We start from the raw sequence: 15,285 nt of genomic DNA on the forward strand, positions 1-15,285 counted from the left end.
ATTGTAGCTCTTAACAGTGCAGCATCTGCTTCTTGAATGTAGATTCCCCTCCACCTTCTGCCTACATTTGATTGCCTTCTAGTGCCTTCAAATAGGGTTTTTGGGGGTTGTCTTTTTTTGTTGCTTTTAGTCCAGATTTTCTAATTCTTGTTGTGGAAGGGTTAGTCTGACCAAGCTACTCTGCCATTAACAAAAGCTGGAAGCCTGCTAGTTGCAAGAACAACAGTTTGGTAAACACAGATCTGATCATGTCATTTCCCCATTGAAGCCCTTAAATCTCTTTCCATTTATTAATGTTCTTGCCTTTCTCCGTAGCCACATAAACTGGTCTCATGCACTATGCTCTAATCATACTGCTCTTTCAGCAAATAGCAAATTCACATCACTTGTCTTATGCTCACTCTAAGTAAATTTATAATTGCTTACCCTGTGTAAATTACTTATTATGGCTCTCTGTGTTTATCTTGGGATGATCATGTTCTTGTGTTCAAGTCCAAGTCCATCTCCCACTTCCTGGGTATAACTTTGGACAAGTTACTTAACCTTTTTATACCTTGGTTTCTTTCTTTCTTTCTTTCTTTTTTTTTTTGGCCATGCCGCATGGCTTGTGGGATCTTGGTTCCCTGACCAGGGATTGAACCCAGGCCCTCAGCAGTGAAAACGTGGAGTCCTAACCAGTGGACCCCCAGGGACTTCCCATACCTCACTTTCTTATGTGTGAAATGAGGATAAAAATTAGTACCACTCCTACCTAAGAGGTTTGTTGTGAGAATTAAATGGATTGATATATATATAAAGTGCTTAGAACAGTGCCTGGTACCTGGGAAACATTCAATATATAATAATAATAATTATTCTCAAAAGCTCAGATGATTTGATTCTAGTGTATATTTATTTATCTTCTATATTAAAAAAATTGTTATCGTTTGTTAATATATATGCTGAGAATCACCAACCTCTGATTAGATTCCATGTGTTTTTAGTTGCCATGTGATTTATCTTATAAAAAATAAAATATTTTTTCCTCCTAACCCAACCTTAGGGATGATAGAAATTTAAGAAACAAAGGCCTAATAAGTGGTGTGAAGTCACTCAGTAAAGAAGAAATGAGTGCAGAATTATTAAACTTATCTCTGAACACAGTTGTATGTCATCAGCCTTGTATATCTAAACAACAATTGAAAGCAGGTAGTATTCTTACTACAAATAATTAGAAATATATCTTATTTTATGTACTAAGAATATTGATAACAGTTGGAATTAATAGTAAATTTTTATTTTGTACATTGAAAGTAACATTGTTTGGAGTATTTTCTGGCACAAATGGTAGAGATGAATGAATATTATAATGGTAATCCAAGAGAAAATATAACATTATTGCCTTCTACATATACTTTTACAAATTAATTTGAATTTTTGTCTACACACTCACATACATTTTTATATATTTATAATCACTGTGTGCATCATATTTTTTACCTTAGTGTATACCTTCTAAATTTAATAGTAGCTACAGGAAATATTCATTTGAGGTAAAGAGAAATTTTTAGTTTATTTTAAAAATTAGTTCCATATTCATAACTTTCTATTAATACAGTAAAAACTCAGTAATAGAGAAACTTGAAGGACTCTAGTAATAATTTTTTTTTAATTTGAACGAATATTTAAGAAAGCTAAAGGCAATACTGCTGTTTTATCTCTTTTTTTCCACCAGAATAATCTGTTCTATGGCTTGATATTTGTTGAAATATATTAAATCTTACATAATTTAAAAATATATCCCTCCATTTCCCTCTGTGGGAAAAATAATTATTTAAGTCTCTAAAAGCATATGTATATGCTTTGTGTATTCATGTATCACATGCTACTTCTTTGACCTTTTTGATAATAAAATTTCTTTTGTCATAATACTCAAAATGGCATTTAGAGGGAGTAACAGAATATTCTAGTATATGGTTTTTCAAGGGAAACATGCGTTTGTTTGCCCATTATATTACTGTCATTTTAAATCCTTGGTTTGTATTTGTAGAGATAAGCCCCTTAATACATTGAATTTTGCCATAAAGAAATTGCAGTTGTTTGCAGGTGTCAAAGTAGTAATTATATTGAAATAATATCAATTAAAATAATCAAAACTTATTTTAGAAGGGGGAGGAATAAAGGTGGTTAAGTCAGAGCTTTTAGTCTTTTCAAAGCAATTTATTGATATGAGTTGCGATTAGAAGAATATATTATCTTTGGAAGAAAACACATTTTGATCCATAGTTCTTGGTTTTCTATTATAAATAGATGCAAAGCATTATTTTAATTTTTACTTTTTTTGAAAATAATAAAATTTAAATTTTGGTTAAAATATCACACACATTTCTCCAATTTCTATTTTAGTAAAAACATTTCATCTCCTTTTGTCAAAAGATAAAGCTTTTGCTAATGTAATATATTTATGTTGAGTCTAAAACAACTATACTGGAAATAAATGTTTCTAAATACTGTTTTATTTTTATTTTTAAATTTATTTATTTATTTATTTATGGCCATGCCTCATGGCTTGCGGGAGTTCCTCAACCACAGATTGAACCCCGGCCATGGCAAGTGAAAGCCTGGAATACTAACCGCTAGGCCACCAGGGAACTCCCATGAATACTGTTTCAAAAATAAAGTATTCATTTGTTTTTTAGGATCGAATACTAATTATATCCATTAAATGTTTATTATTTATGGCTAAATACTAATTATATATGTAAAATATCTACCATTAGTGTCCTAAATAAAGCCTGTAACTATTTGTTTTAAAGAAGCAACACCTTTAGAGAAGAGCTGTGAGGAGGAATCTACAGACTCTGAGCTATGCATTCTACTTGAAAGCATTGTATCTGATCTCGAAAAATCTCTTGGAACAGCTTTATCTTCAATACTAGAAACAGAAATGAAAATTGCTTTTGGAAACCTTTGGATGGAGGTGATTATTTCAACTCTTAGTTGAAAATTTCCTTTTTATTGCTAAAGATTTATTACCTTATTTTAAGAAATATTACTTATATAAAAGATGTGTAAGCTTCATTGTAATAATCTACATCACATTGTATTTTTTTCTTGAAGATTTTGGAATAACTCTTTGAACGCTAAGTGTTGGGCATTTCCTAAAGATTAGGACTATATTTTATCATTCATTTTTTTTAAATTTTATTTTATTTTTATAGAGCAGGTTCTTATTAGTTACCTATTTTATACATATTAGTGTATACATGTCAATCCCAATCTCCCAATTCACACCACCACCATCACCCCATCCCACCCTTCCCCCCTTGGTGTCTATACGTTTGTTCTCTACATCTTATCATTCATTTTTTTCAGTTAACGAATATTATTGTGTGTCTACAGTGTATCAGACACATTCTCTCCATGGAGCTTAAATTGAATTCAGAAAACCTCATTTTAAGTTTATTTGAGTCAAAATGTCTAGTATAGGGAATTACCTTAGCAATATGTTTTCAGAAAGAGAAGTTAAATGTTGACTTATGTAAATATGAGAATCAGAGTATAAATTTGATATTAGTAAAATATTTTGAATTTTCTTTAGGTTCACATCTTTTCTGCAATCAGTAAAACACCACATTTGGCAATAGTGGCCTTTTTAGTTTAATGTTTGTTTGCTATTCACATTTATCATTAGGAGAAACTTTGTTTCCCATCAATTGTATCTCTTCCCGATATTCAGTGAGATTCTAATATTTGCCAGTGTGGCTTGATTATATTATCAAGTGTTGAACCAAGATGATGAAGAATGATCAGATTCTTCTAGGAAGGTTGACATAAATTAGATTTCATAATAGAGTCTAGGAAAGTCATTGCATATGAACGATTCAAAAAAGGATGTGCTGACATCTTGTAGTACTAAATGATCAATCTTCTTTGTAAACATGTCTTTACAAGAGTGTAGCAAGTGTCAATTATAGTTGACAATTTTTTTCTATATAGAGTATTTTCTCTAGTTTTATGAAATAGATTGATTTGCTCATAGAAGTGACCATGTTGAAAAGTAGATCGACAACTTTTGCTGATTAGAACTATGCTTCTTTTGATTAGAACTGTGTTTTCTTTTTGCACACACAGTTTCTGAAGCTATAAGGATTAATACTAATGAATTTTACAAAAGCAATTTGCAGTGGAATTAGCATTTTAAGATTGTGATTGGCGTTTAATAAAACATCTTTTAGTTTTAAAAGAATTCAACTATTTTTTGCCTGGAAATATATGTAGGAATTCCTAAATAGGTACTTTTAAATAATAGGAATAATAAGTAAATCAATGATGCTCTTTTTTTCTAGGTGCTGTACTTGAAACCACCATGGACTCTAAAACATTTATTACAGTGCTTTAGAAAACACTGGTTGGCTGTATTTGGATTAGTTATGGAAAAGAACTTGCTTTTAACTGTTGAAAGCCTATATGAAAATCTCTCTAAAGGTTTGAATCTTTTATCTTGTCTTTGGAAGTGTTGTATTAAAGTCAGACTAATAGATATACTCCATGGAATGTGAAGATGAATTAATAAGAGATTTGTCAGTTAGTTCTTAACCATTTATACTTCTAATTTCTTAAGGAAATTTATGGCAGCTGGATGAATGGATGCAGTTCCGTAGAGCTTGTAACTGTTAATTGTATCATTGTTGATGTTCCTGGATATTGTGAATATATAATTTTTAATAATGTTTGAAAACTTTTTAAAGTTTATTTAGGTATGCAAATAGAATTATGTGGATTTTCTCATCGTGTTTAACACACAAACTTTGACTACATTTCATGTACTAATTTAAAAACTAGTTTATCAAGGTTTCTATTTAAAATACATGGATAAGGAATAGGAAACCTTTGGCTTTGGTGCCTAGTGAATTTTAGAACCAAGACGAGACTAAAATCAACCACTTAGTTGGTAGTTTTTAAACTATGTTGCACAGAACCTTCTTAAAGTGCCTCTGGAGTTGCCACAGATTGGAGGTGGAAAGGTTGATGGGGAGCCTGATAATAGCGGGCCTTTGGCCCTCAACCCCAACTTTAGCCATTCAGCTTTCTTTTGTTTGTTTATATATAGAGATTCCATGTATGATTAAAAAAGAAAAAGTTTTTCTGCTAAGAAGCAAAAGATGTGAAAAGCACTGGTCTAATGTTATTAAAGTCTGTGTTTTATTGATATGATTAAGGAAACAAGACTCGAGAGGGTAAGTGATTCGTCCAAAGTGAACAACTAGATTTGTCTTGCTATACCTTTAAAAAGCAAAGTATATAACCATTGTTAGGATGTTCAGTTGGTTCTTGACTTTTCTTAAACTTCTAACATGAAGTGATCTATTCTGTTTATTACTTTATGTATTAGTTATATCCTGTCTACTTTTAAAAAAATAACTGAGTATATGTGAGCCTTTACATGACCACCTGAGTACAGGAGGTTTTAAGTTAGGCTTTAAGGTGCAAGAGCCAGGTAATGAAGAATAAGAAAGATGGTTTTACTATAAAACATGTGAAAACAATTGAACACACTTGAACACAGATTTTGACACTAAGCTTCCTGGAAACTAAGATAAAACAAAAACATTCTATGGAGGGGTATGCCAGCTCTCTCTCTCTCCTCAAGTATAAACTCTTTGAAAATGTTTTATATCTTTAAAAACTTCCCCAGGGAATTTAAAGTGCCTAGTCAATACCTTATGACTTATATATGGAATAAGTCATAAGGTGTAAGTCAATACCTTATGAATTATATATGAATATCTTTTTTTTTTTTTTTTTTGTGGTACGTGGGCCTCTCACTGTTGTGGCCTCTCCCGTTGCAGAGCACAGGCTCCGGATGCGCAGGCTCAGTGTCCATGGCCCACGGGCCCAGCCGCTCAGCGGCACGCGGGATCCTCCCGAACCGGGGCACAAACCCGTGCCCCCCACATCGGCAGGTGGACTCTCAACCGCTGCACCACCAGGGAAGCCCTGAGTATCTATTTTTAAAAGCTACTGATTTTAAAAAAAAAGACACGCTTTCCAGGCATTGATCTTTAACTATGGAAAATATTTATTGGGGTATTATTATATAAGGAATATAAATATGTATATATATATACATGGAATGACATACTGGACATGTGTCCAAAGCAGTTTTACAAGATATATAGAAACATTGTCCATATCGTTTACTAGGGGCATGATTTAGTTGATTCTATCAAAAGAGAAAGTCCATAGGGCTTCCCTGGTGGCGCAGTGGTTGAGAGTCCTCCTGCCGATGCAGGGGACACAGGTTCATGCCCTGGTCTGGGAAGATCCCACATGCCGCGGAGCGGCTGGGCCCGTGAGCCATGGCCGCTGGGCCTGCACGTCCGGAGCCTGTGCTCTGCAACGGGAGAGGCCACAACAGTGAGAGGCCCGCATACAGAAAAAAAAAAAAAAGAGAAAGTCCGTAAATCATCTTGAACAAGATTTTCAAAAATGGGGTATCTAGTTGCCATCTTCCATTTGTCCTTTTTTCCAGGGCTGGGCACTGTTTTGCTCTTACACACAGCTTAGAGGTAGTAGTCAGCAGCTCTAACTATTTCTTTCTAGTAACAAGAAAACTGAAGAGATGGTGACTGCTCCTGGTAAAAACTCATTTTGAGGATTATTGTGTGCATAATTTATTGATCCTTGATCTAGAAGAATCTGATGCCTAATATTTACTGACTTGTGAAGAACATATAATAGAATTATAAAAATGCCTTCTGCTCTAAAATAAATTTGAATTAGAAAAAATCAGAGTTTATGATTTTGTTTATAATCTTTTAATAGTATCCTCAGCCGTTGAATTATACATGTGTTTAACTACAGTATACCAAGCATGTATCTTTAGATCAATTTGTAGAAAATTGTGTAGAAGATGAGTAGTAGCTTTTTCCGACTTTGTAGTCCCTATTAACTTTAACCTAAATAATTATTGATCTTATATAAGCATTAAATTATTTCAACTATATAGATTTTATGTTGTGTCTAGGTACTGAATTGATCATTGTTATTATACTTTTGCCCATAATCTTAGTAAAGGATTCTTGTAAGACAGAAATCAAATGATTAATTCAAGGATGTAAGCCCTACCAAACATAGCCTACCCTGGAGAAGCACCCTTAAGAGAAGTTGTGCCCAGTTTCTTCTTCTGAGGAGATTTACCTACATTCTGTCTTCTGTAGCATCTCTCATCTCTTCTTTTCCCACAGGAATTTAAACTAGTCATTGATTTAAAAAATAACTAGGGGCTTCCCTGGTGGCGCAGTGGTTGAGAGTCTGCCTGCTGATGCAGGGGACAGGGGTTCGTGCCCCGGTCCGGGAGGATCCCACATGCCGTGGAGCGGCTGGGCCCGTGAGCCATGGCCACTGAGCCTGTGCATCCGGAGCCTGTGCTCCGCAACGGGAGAGGCCACAACAGTGAGAGGCCTGCGTACCACACACAAAAAAAATAATAATAACTAGAAGTGTTTTGTAAGGAGATAGACTGGTTGTTTGCTTGATAAAAGGGAAGCCAGAAGCTTGGCTATAACCATCACATTAGATTAGAATTTCTGAATTTGTGTAATTAATTATGAAAATCTATTTTTTATTTTCACTTAACCTTTCAATATTTCACAAGCAAATACTTGTTGTGTAAGTTACACAGAGAAACTATTTTTTTTAACTCATAGTGCCAGTGAAAAACCATGCCAGTGTTTCAGAATATAACAGAATTTCTGAAGCTCTGAGCATTAAAAGAAAACAAAACAAACACATTGTAGCATGGTTATTTTAAATGCCTTCAAAATCTATTATGTAGTATTCTGTCTTAATAATAGAAATATTTTTTTTCTGTTCTGAATTTTAGTGACATTAGAAGGTTATTCAACTTCATTGTTCATAACTTTTTGAATCTGAAATTATTGACACCACTTTTCCCAATTGGTTTGAGAATTTAATGTAGGCGATTTTAGTTCCTTGAGAGAAAATTGTTATATCTTTAAATTATTACTTGTAGATTAACTCACTTTGCTAATTTATGGGGGAAAAAAATTCTACTAGCGTCTCTTGCCCACAGCTCACTGTTACCCAAATTGCTTACTTTTTGCTGAGGTTATATTGTGTCCAGAGAGAACACATTTTCAATAAATCTAGTATTACGTTTCATGTAATGAAGTTTGAAGGTAAATCACTACATGGTAACTGAGTTGATTATGAAAGGTTCTGCATATAATTTAAGTGCTTACCGCCAAAATGTGACTCTATGATACCTCAACAGTAATATGTATACAAACAACCTCAGTTTTGAAAATCTGTAGTTTAACTTGTTTGGTGGTTATCTCTTTTCTGAAGAGTTTAATGTTCTTTCATTTTCTTTTACTTTTTTTAAATTGAAGTATAGTTGATTTACAATGTTGTATTAGTTTCTGGTGTACAGCGGAGTGATTCAGTTATATTTATATATGCATATTCTTTTTCATATTCTTTTCTGTTATGGTTTATTAAAGGGTATTGAATATAGTTCCCTGTGCTATACAGTAGGACCTTGATGTTTGTCTATTTTATATATAGTATGTTGCACATTTTTCTTTTACTTTGAAGTTGACCTTGTTGAGGGACATTCTGGAATCTGAATGTAGTCTTGGTATCCAGGACCCACAAGGATAGCAAAATTCTCAATGCTCAAGTGCCTTATATAAAATGGTATAGTATTTGTGTATAACCTACACACATTCTCCTGTATACTTTAAATCATCTCTAGATTATTTGTAATACCTAATACAATGTAAATGCTATGTAAATAGGTGCCAGTGCACAGCAAATTCAGGTTTCACTTTTTGGAACTTGATGGAACTTTTTTGCCAAATATTTTCGATCCATGGTTGATTGAATCTATAGATGTGGAACTGGTGGATATGGAGGGCAGGCTGTACAGAATACCAGAATCATCCCCAAGAACTTTGTCTAAAACTAAGTCTAATTGTTGCTTTTTACACAAGAGAGATAAATTAGGAGTGGCCTGTAGGTGTAAATGCATACACTTCTTAAATTTCATAATTATTATTACATTGGTTTTCCAAAAACATTTTTGTGTTGTATACTCATTCTTACTTATTTTTTCCTTCTTAATTTTCTGTTACCAGCTAACAATGCAGTGGATTTTACAACAGTGAAATTGCTGCTTCAGGATTCTAAAAGTTTGCTGCATGCTTTCAGTACAAGGTCAAATTATGATGGTATTCTTCCACAGGCCTTTGCTCAAGTAAACAAACTACTCCAAACATTTATAGAGGTAAGAGACCTTTGGAATGCCACTTAGAGTAGCTAATCACATGCATTCTAAAAATGTATTGGGCAGACAACAGTAGGTAAAAGATTTTAACTTATTCTAATGTACTAAAAGTAAATATTAAGTGAATTGAATGGTGAGTAAGCAATCCTTATTACAAGTTATAAAACACACATCCTCTTGTGGAAGCAGTGTCACAGCAGTTGTTGGGATTTTATATTATTTCATTTATGAATAGAGGAAAGCTATGCATTGTTGCTGACTACTCATTTTTCAGTGCTCCTGACCAGTGGATCACAACATGCATCAAGATACTTTGGAGATTTTTTAAACATGCAGATGCCAAGCCCCTCTCAAACTTTACTGAATAAAACTTCTGGCAGTGGTGCCCAGCAATGTTTTTTTTCTTGTTTCATGTTTTATTTTGAAATATTTTCAAACTTACAAAAAAATTACAAGAGTAATATAAAGAATTCTCATATATATCCTTTACCCCAATTTCCCAATGTTAGTATTTTATCACATTTGCTTTATTGTTTTCCCTATCTGTCTACTTATCTAACCAAAATATTTTTTCTGAACTGTTTAAGAGGATGTTACAGATATCATTCTCCTTTACCCCTAAATATTTCCATATATATATATCCTAAAGAATAAGGATATGTTATGTAACTAGAATAATTAATCAGAAAATTAATATTGACATAATTAATTATCTAACCTGCAGACCCTATTCAAACTTTGCCAATTGACCTACCAGTTTTTTCACAAGTCTCCTCATGTGAGTCTTACGCAGTCCACCTAGCACTGATGGCCTTTTTGTCCCTTTAAAATAACTATGGGAGTTTTGTCCCTGGTAATACTGTATTTCTGCAGTCTTCAAAGTTCAAATCTAGAAAATTCTGGATAGTTTATATGCCCGAAATAGCTCAAAAAACTCAGCATCACAATTACTAGATAAGCTATTAATGGTACTTTCTTCTGGTATGTATATATCATATTCTTTTTTTCTTTTGAGTTATTGAATTGGCCAGGTTTTTCTCAGTGATTTTTTCTGGTAACATAGGTCCCACTACTTATGAAGTAATGAAAGGATTAGATGATATTAAACTTAGTCATAGTTGGTGAGGAAAGAACTTACTTGCTTAAGAGAGTATCTTATGGAGTAAAAGAAGCATCTTTTTGATAAACTCATAGGAAATATGTGATAATTCTTGAGGAAAGAATTGATTTAAGGGGTGAATGATCTTTTGGTTTAAGATGACCAAAACATCGGTAGTTGTATTTTTCTATGGCAAGTGTGACTTTTAGAACCTTTAGTAGGGAAGAATGGACCTGGAAATGTAGGAGTTGCAGCTTGAGTACTGTACTTGAACTGTGTAGGGGAAAATACATTATCCTTTTCCCTCACAGAACTGAGCCCTAAAGCCCATCTTTACTGAAACAGACATGGTGAACAAGATGAAAAGTTCACGATACTCACAGGGTTATCAGTTTTTGAATTAAAATTATGGAGAATAAAAAAAATTAGGATTGACTGAGATAAAAATGTTAATGAATATCAAGATTCTTTCATCAATTGGAAACCTAGCAGTGGGAGTTACCATGAAAATGTGATGTTAAAATTTAGGGTTGTTTATCACATAATGGTATGCCTAAGATATATTGCCCCCTTTTAAAAATATTGAATTATTGCTTAGTAAGTTATTTCTTCTTGGATCCTGATTTTCCAGTTGTCACATTAGTAAGCTTCAAGAAGGCAAGTGGCAAAGAATCTAGTATCCTCATTAGTGCATTTCCCTCAACACTTGGCATTAGTCTGATTGCTTGAAACAACCTGTGTTGTTTCCACAGTTAGAGCTCTCAAGTGTTGCTTTATTTTCATGTTTGAAATAATTCATTGTCCAAGTCAGCCAGGAACATTGTGATTTAGCTTGGGCTTTTGAAATACACTTTCAATAGGGTTTTGTTTTGTAGAATACATTAGATTAGATATATGACCTGAATACTTAGTCATGTGTCACTAACATGAGCAACAACAAGAAATAGATTACCTCCAGGAATAGGATATCTAAATATAGTAACTATAAAAAAAAATCCCCCGTATCTGAATTTACCAAGTATAGAAAATCTGGAAAAGAGAAATATTCATTATTTGTTTGCTTCTGAGAAACAAAAATGGAAAGTTAAGTAGCATCATTTTCCAGATTTTTATATAGATAGGGTGGAGAAAAGGATATGTATTTTTTTCTTTTATAAGCCTTTTAACCACCATAAAAAAAGAAGACTTGCTCTTCCAGGAGATAGAATAATTAAAATAAGTCTTGTTAATAAACTTTAGGGTTGTGTGCCTCAGACTTCCCATGCTGACTAGTTGTGTTTTTACCTTCTGGTTATTTAAACTCTCTGAGCCTTAATCCCTTCTTTTGTAAAAAGAGTATAATGATCTCTGCCTTAGACCTTTCATGACAAATAAATTAATATTTGCAGAGCACTTAGTGCCTAGCATATAGTAAGTGCTATATAAGTGTTTGAAAAAGCAATCCATTTGCATAGTTGTATACACTGCAGTTTGAGAGCTGAGGAAAAGCACTATGTGGTGAGTAAACATTTATTTCAGAACAAAATACATCTTTCCATTCATGTTTATTTATTAAGTTCATAATTAATGTAAACAGGCAATTTTCTTCCTGCCTCAAAAGAAATAAAAGGGAAATATTCTCTTTATAGTTGGAGAGAGATTATAACCCCATTCATAGACTACTGAAGGTCAAATTCTGTTCATGCCTCTTAGCATCTGTGTGACCTTGCGTGAGTTACTTATCCTTTCTGTGCCTCAGTTATAAAATATAGATAATCACAGCATCTGCTTCATAGAGTAATTGTGAGGATTAACTTTATATCTATATATAAAGTTCTAAGAAAATTATAAGTAAAGTTCTTAGAAATTCTTGTACATGAGAAATGCTCAATAAATATTAACTGTTACAGTTTTGGAAATTTCCTTTTTTAAAAATTTGATAAACATGAAACTAATAAACCATGAATAATCCATGAAGCTAACCTTTGAAATCATACTTTTATCAACAAAGGAAACCTAGAGATTTTACTTAAGTTCACAAAGAAGTTATAGTAGTGCCAAGTCAAAAAACCCAAGTTAAAATCATAGTTAAAACTTTTTTTCCATTCTATCAGATATATTTTTCACCTAAGTTAATATTTTCCCCCAAAGTGATGTTTTTAAAAAATCACTTGAACCAGTAGTATCACTCTTTTACCTTGCTTAAAAATATGCTCAGATCTATTCTTAAATACTTTTAATTGGTCATGCTATTTACTGTACCATCTCCTTCCATCAACTACCAAACTTCTTAAAAGAACAGTCTATAACAATTGTTTCCATTTCTTTGCTCACTTATTTCTTCATCCCTTACAAGTAGAATTTTACTTCTATACTCTGTAATAAATAGATTGGAAATATTGTTTGATATAAATGGAAAAGGAAAATTTTTTTTAGCTCTGATGCTATTCTGGGAATATTCTATACATAATCAAGGAAAAAGAATAATCAGCACTTCCCAGAAAGCTAGAACATTTGTAAGCAACAATTAGCATTCTTTTTCTCTCACTTACTAGTGAAGGACTAGCTGTATATTATGTAATTCTTATTTCCCCAGGTCAAGGCAAAACTTAAGCAAAATCCTTCAAAAAATACAGCGGGTGAAAGGCAAGAAGATAATTCTTTGATGAAATCTAATAACCAAGAAATCACCGTTTTCTCAGGTTCTCATCTTCCCCAACCCAACAGGCATCAAGAGATCTGGTCTATCCTAGAGAATGTTTGGATTACAATATGTCAAAACAGGTACTAAATTTCCAAGAATTTTTGAGTTTTAGGGTTTTCCATCATTACTCTTATTCATTAAATAGTTAGTGTTTGGGTTGTGAGTTTAACAATATAGTTTGTACTAGATTATCTTAAGAGGGCCTTTTGTCAAATTTGTACCCTTAGAAACAGTGATGCTTAACTAGGGGTGCACATTACAATTATCTGGAGAGTTTAAAATATATATATGCCTAGGTTCTAAGAAGTGCTGATTCAGTAGGACTGAAGTGAAGCTGAACTAGTGCTTCTCTTCAGGTGATTCAGATGTGAAACCTTGATGGGAATCATTGCCTATTTATGTCAAAACCAATGAATAGTCACCAAGATTAGCTAAACGAATTAGCAGGATACAAAGCCTTAATCAGATTTAAAATAATGTAAAGAAAACATCAGTCTGGATTAGGGAAAATTCATGTAAATTTTTTTTAAAAGAAAGATAAATACTTTTACTTAAAACGGAGAAATACTTTTATTTCATACACATGAAGTATTATGGTCTTGGTAAAATGAAAAGATAGAGACCGTTTGTGAGTAGTCTTTAAATAGGCTGCTGCTAGAGTAACTTAAAAAATAATTGAAAACAACTGTTTTAAAGTTGTTTTAAAGTAGGCCAACGCTCCCTTCCATACTTTTCCCCAAGCCCATAGTCTTTGTATAATTAATATGTTAATCTTACTATATGTTTTGTAGTATGATTTTGCCTCGAGGGCCCAGTTTGTTGTTTTGGATTAAGATCATTTATCTGTTCTAGTTGTCTACAAGAGCAGCAAAGTAATATTAGCACTCCACTTAAACATCTATTCTCAGTCAGTCATAGATTTGGGACCCATTTTTAGTCCTTGACAACAATTAAACAAATATATAGCCTGTTATCCTAAAGAAATTCAAACAAAAATATAGTCTGTTATCCTAAAGAAATAACGATATCTGACATGTGAGGTAAAAAAACATTTAAAATTTTGTATTTTCATATAAAGCAAAGGTTTTGTTTGTTTTGTCCAATCTTAACGTATTTTTAATGTTGTGGCTTATCAGATATTTTTGTTAGCAGAAAGTTGTATATGCCAGAAATGATCACTTTAAAAATAAAGTAGTTTAAAACAATATCTAAGATATCTTAATGTTCCTTTCATTTAGAAAACATTTGAGTACTTTATGTACCTTAGACCTGACCTATAATATACATACATTTGTGTTGGATGTTACAGAGTTCTTGGTAATTTCTGGATAATAGACTTTACATTATAGTACTTCAGTAAGTGAAAAATGCTTATATTATTTTATTGGTATATAGTTTTTAAAGCCTACTTCATTGTTTCCCATGCCTGGTTGTGTACCAGAGTCACTGTAGAACTTCTCAACATATTCATGCTTGAGTCTTTCACATAGAGATGCTCATTTGAAGATCTGGTAGGCCCTATGCACAATTTTTATAAAATAAAAATAATAGTGCTTATAAAACTATTATTAGAGCACCTATGCACAACCTTAAAGAGGTTGGGGTTAGCAGGTGTAAGCTTTTATATATAGAATGGATAAACAACAGAGTCCTGCGATATAGCACAGAGATCTATATTCAATATCCTATGATAAACCATAATGGAAAAGAATATAAAAAAAGAATGTACATATATGTATAACTGAATCACTTTGCTGTACAGCAGAAATTAACACAACATTGTAAATCAACTATACTTCAATAAAAAATATTGAAAAATAAAATAACAGAAATCTATTCACTCCGTTCTGGAAGCTAGAAAGTCTGAAATCCAGGTGTCTGCAGAGTTGGTTCTTTTAGGAGGTTCTGAGGGAGAATCTATTCCATGACTGTCTCCTAGCTTCTAGTAGCTGCCAGCAGTATTTGTAGATACATCACTCCACTCTCTGCCTTTGTCTTCACATAGGGTAGTGCCCACCCTAATCCGGTATGACCTCATTTTAACTTAACTAATTACAAAGATCCTATTTTAAATAAGGCCACATTCTGAGGTTCTGGGTGAACATGAATTTTGGGGGGACACTGTTCAGCCCATACAGCATATGTTTTGATTTTTTATATGGTTGTTATTATTTGAGTACATTTTGTATACCTTAATTTTTCTGTTTCATA

General features: G+C 32.8%; 1 protein-coding gene across 3 annotated transcripts in view; it reads left to right on the plus strand.

The window, feature by feature from the left end:
- SWT1 (SWT1 RNA endoribonuclease homolog) overlaps window positions 1-15,285 on the plus strand; it is a 99,487-nt gene that overhangs the window by 32,457 nt on the left and 51,745 nt on the right. For all 3 annotated transcript variants that reach the window (XM_081223513.1, XM_081223511.1, XM_081223512.1), the window contains exons 11-15: window positions 1,043-1,188; window positions 2,796-2,959; window positions 4,329-4,467; window positions 9,144-9,292; window positions 12,967-13,154. In XM_081223513.1, the coding sequence (XP_081079639.1) occupies window positions 1,043-1,188; window positions 2,796-2,959; window positions 4,329-4,467; window positions 9,144-9,292; window positions 12,967-13,154 (786 nt within the window). The remainder of the gene's footprint in view (window positions 1-1,042; window positions 1,189-2,795; window positions 2,960-4,328; window positions 4,468-9,143; window positions 9,293-12,966; window positions 13,155-15,285) is intronic.

This window comes from Mesoplodon bidens, assembly GCF_964165515.1.
Source record: "Mesoplodon bidens genome assembly, chromosome: 2".
Taxonomy (NCBI): Eukaryota; Metazoa; Chordata; class Mammalia; order Artiodactyla; family Ziphiidae; genus Mesoplodon; species Mesoplodon bidens.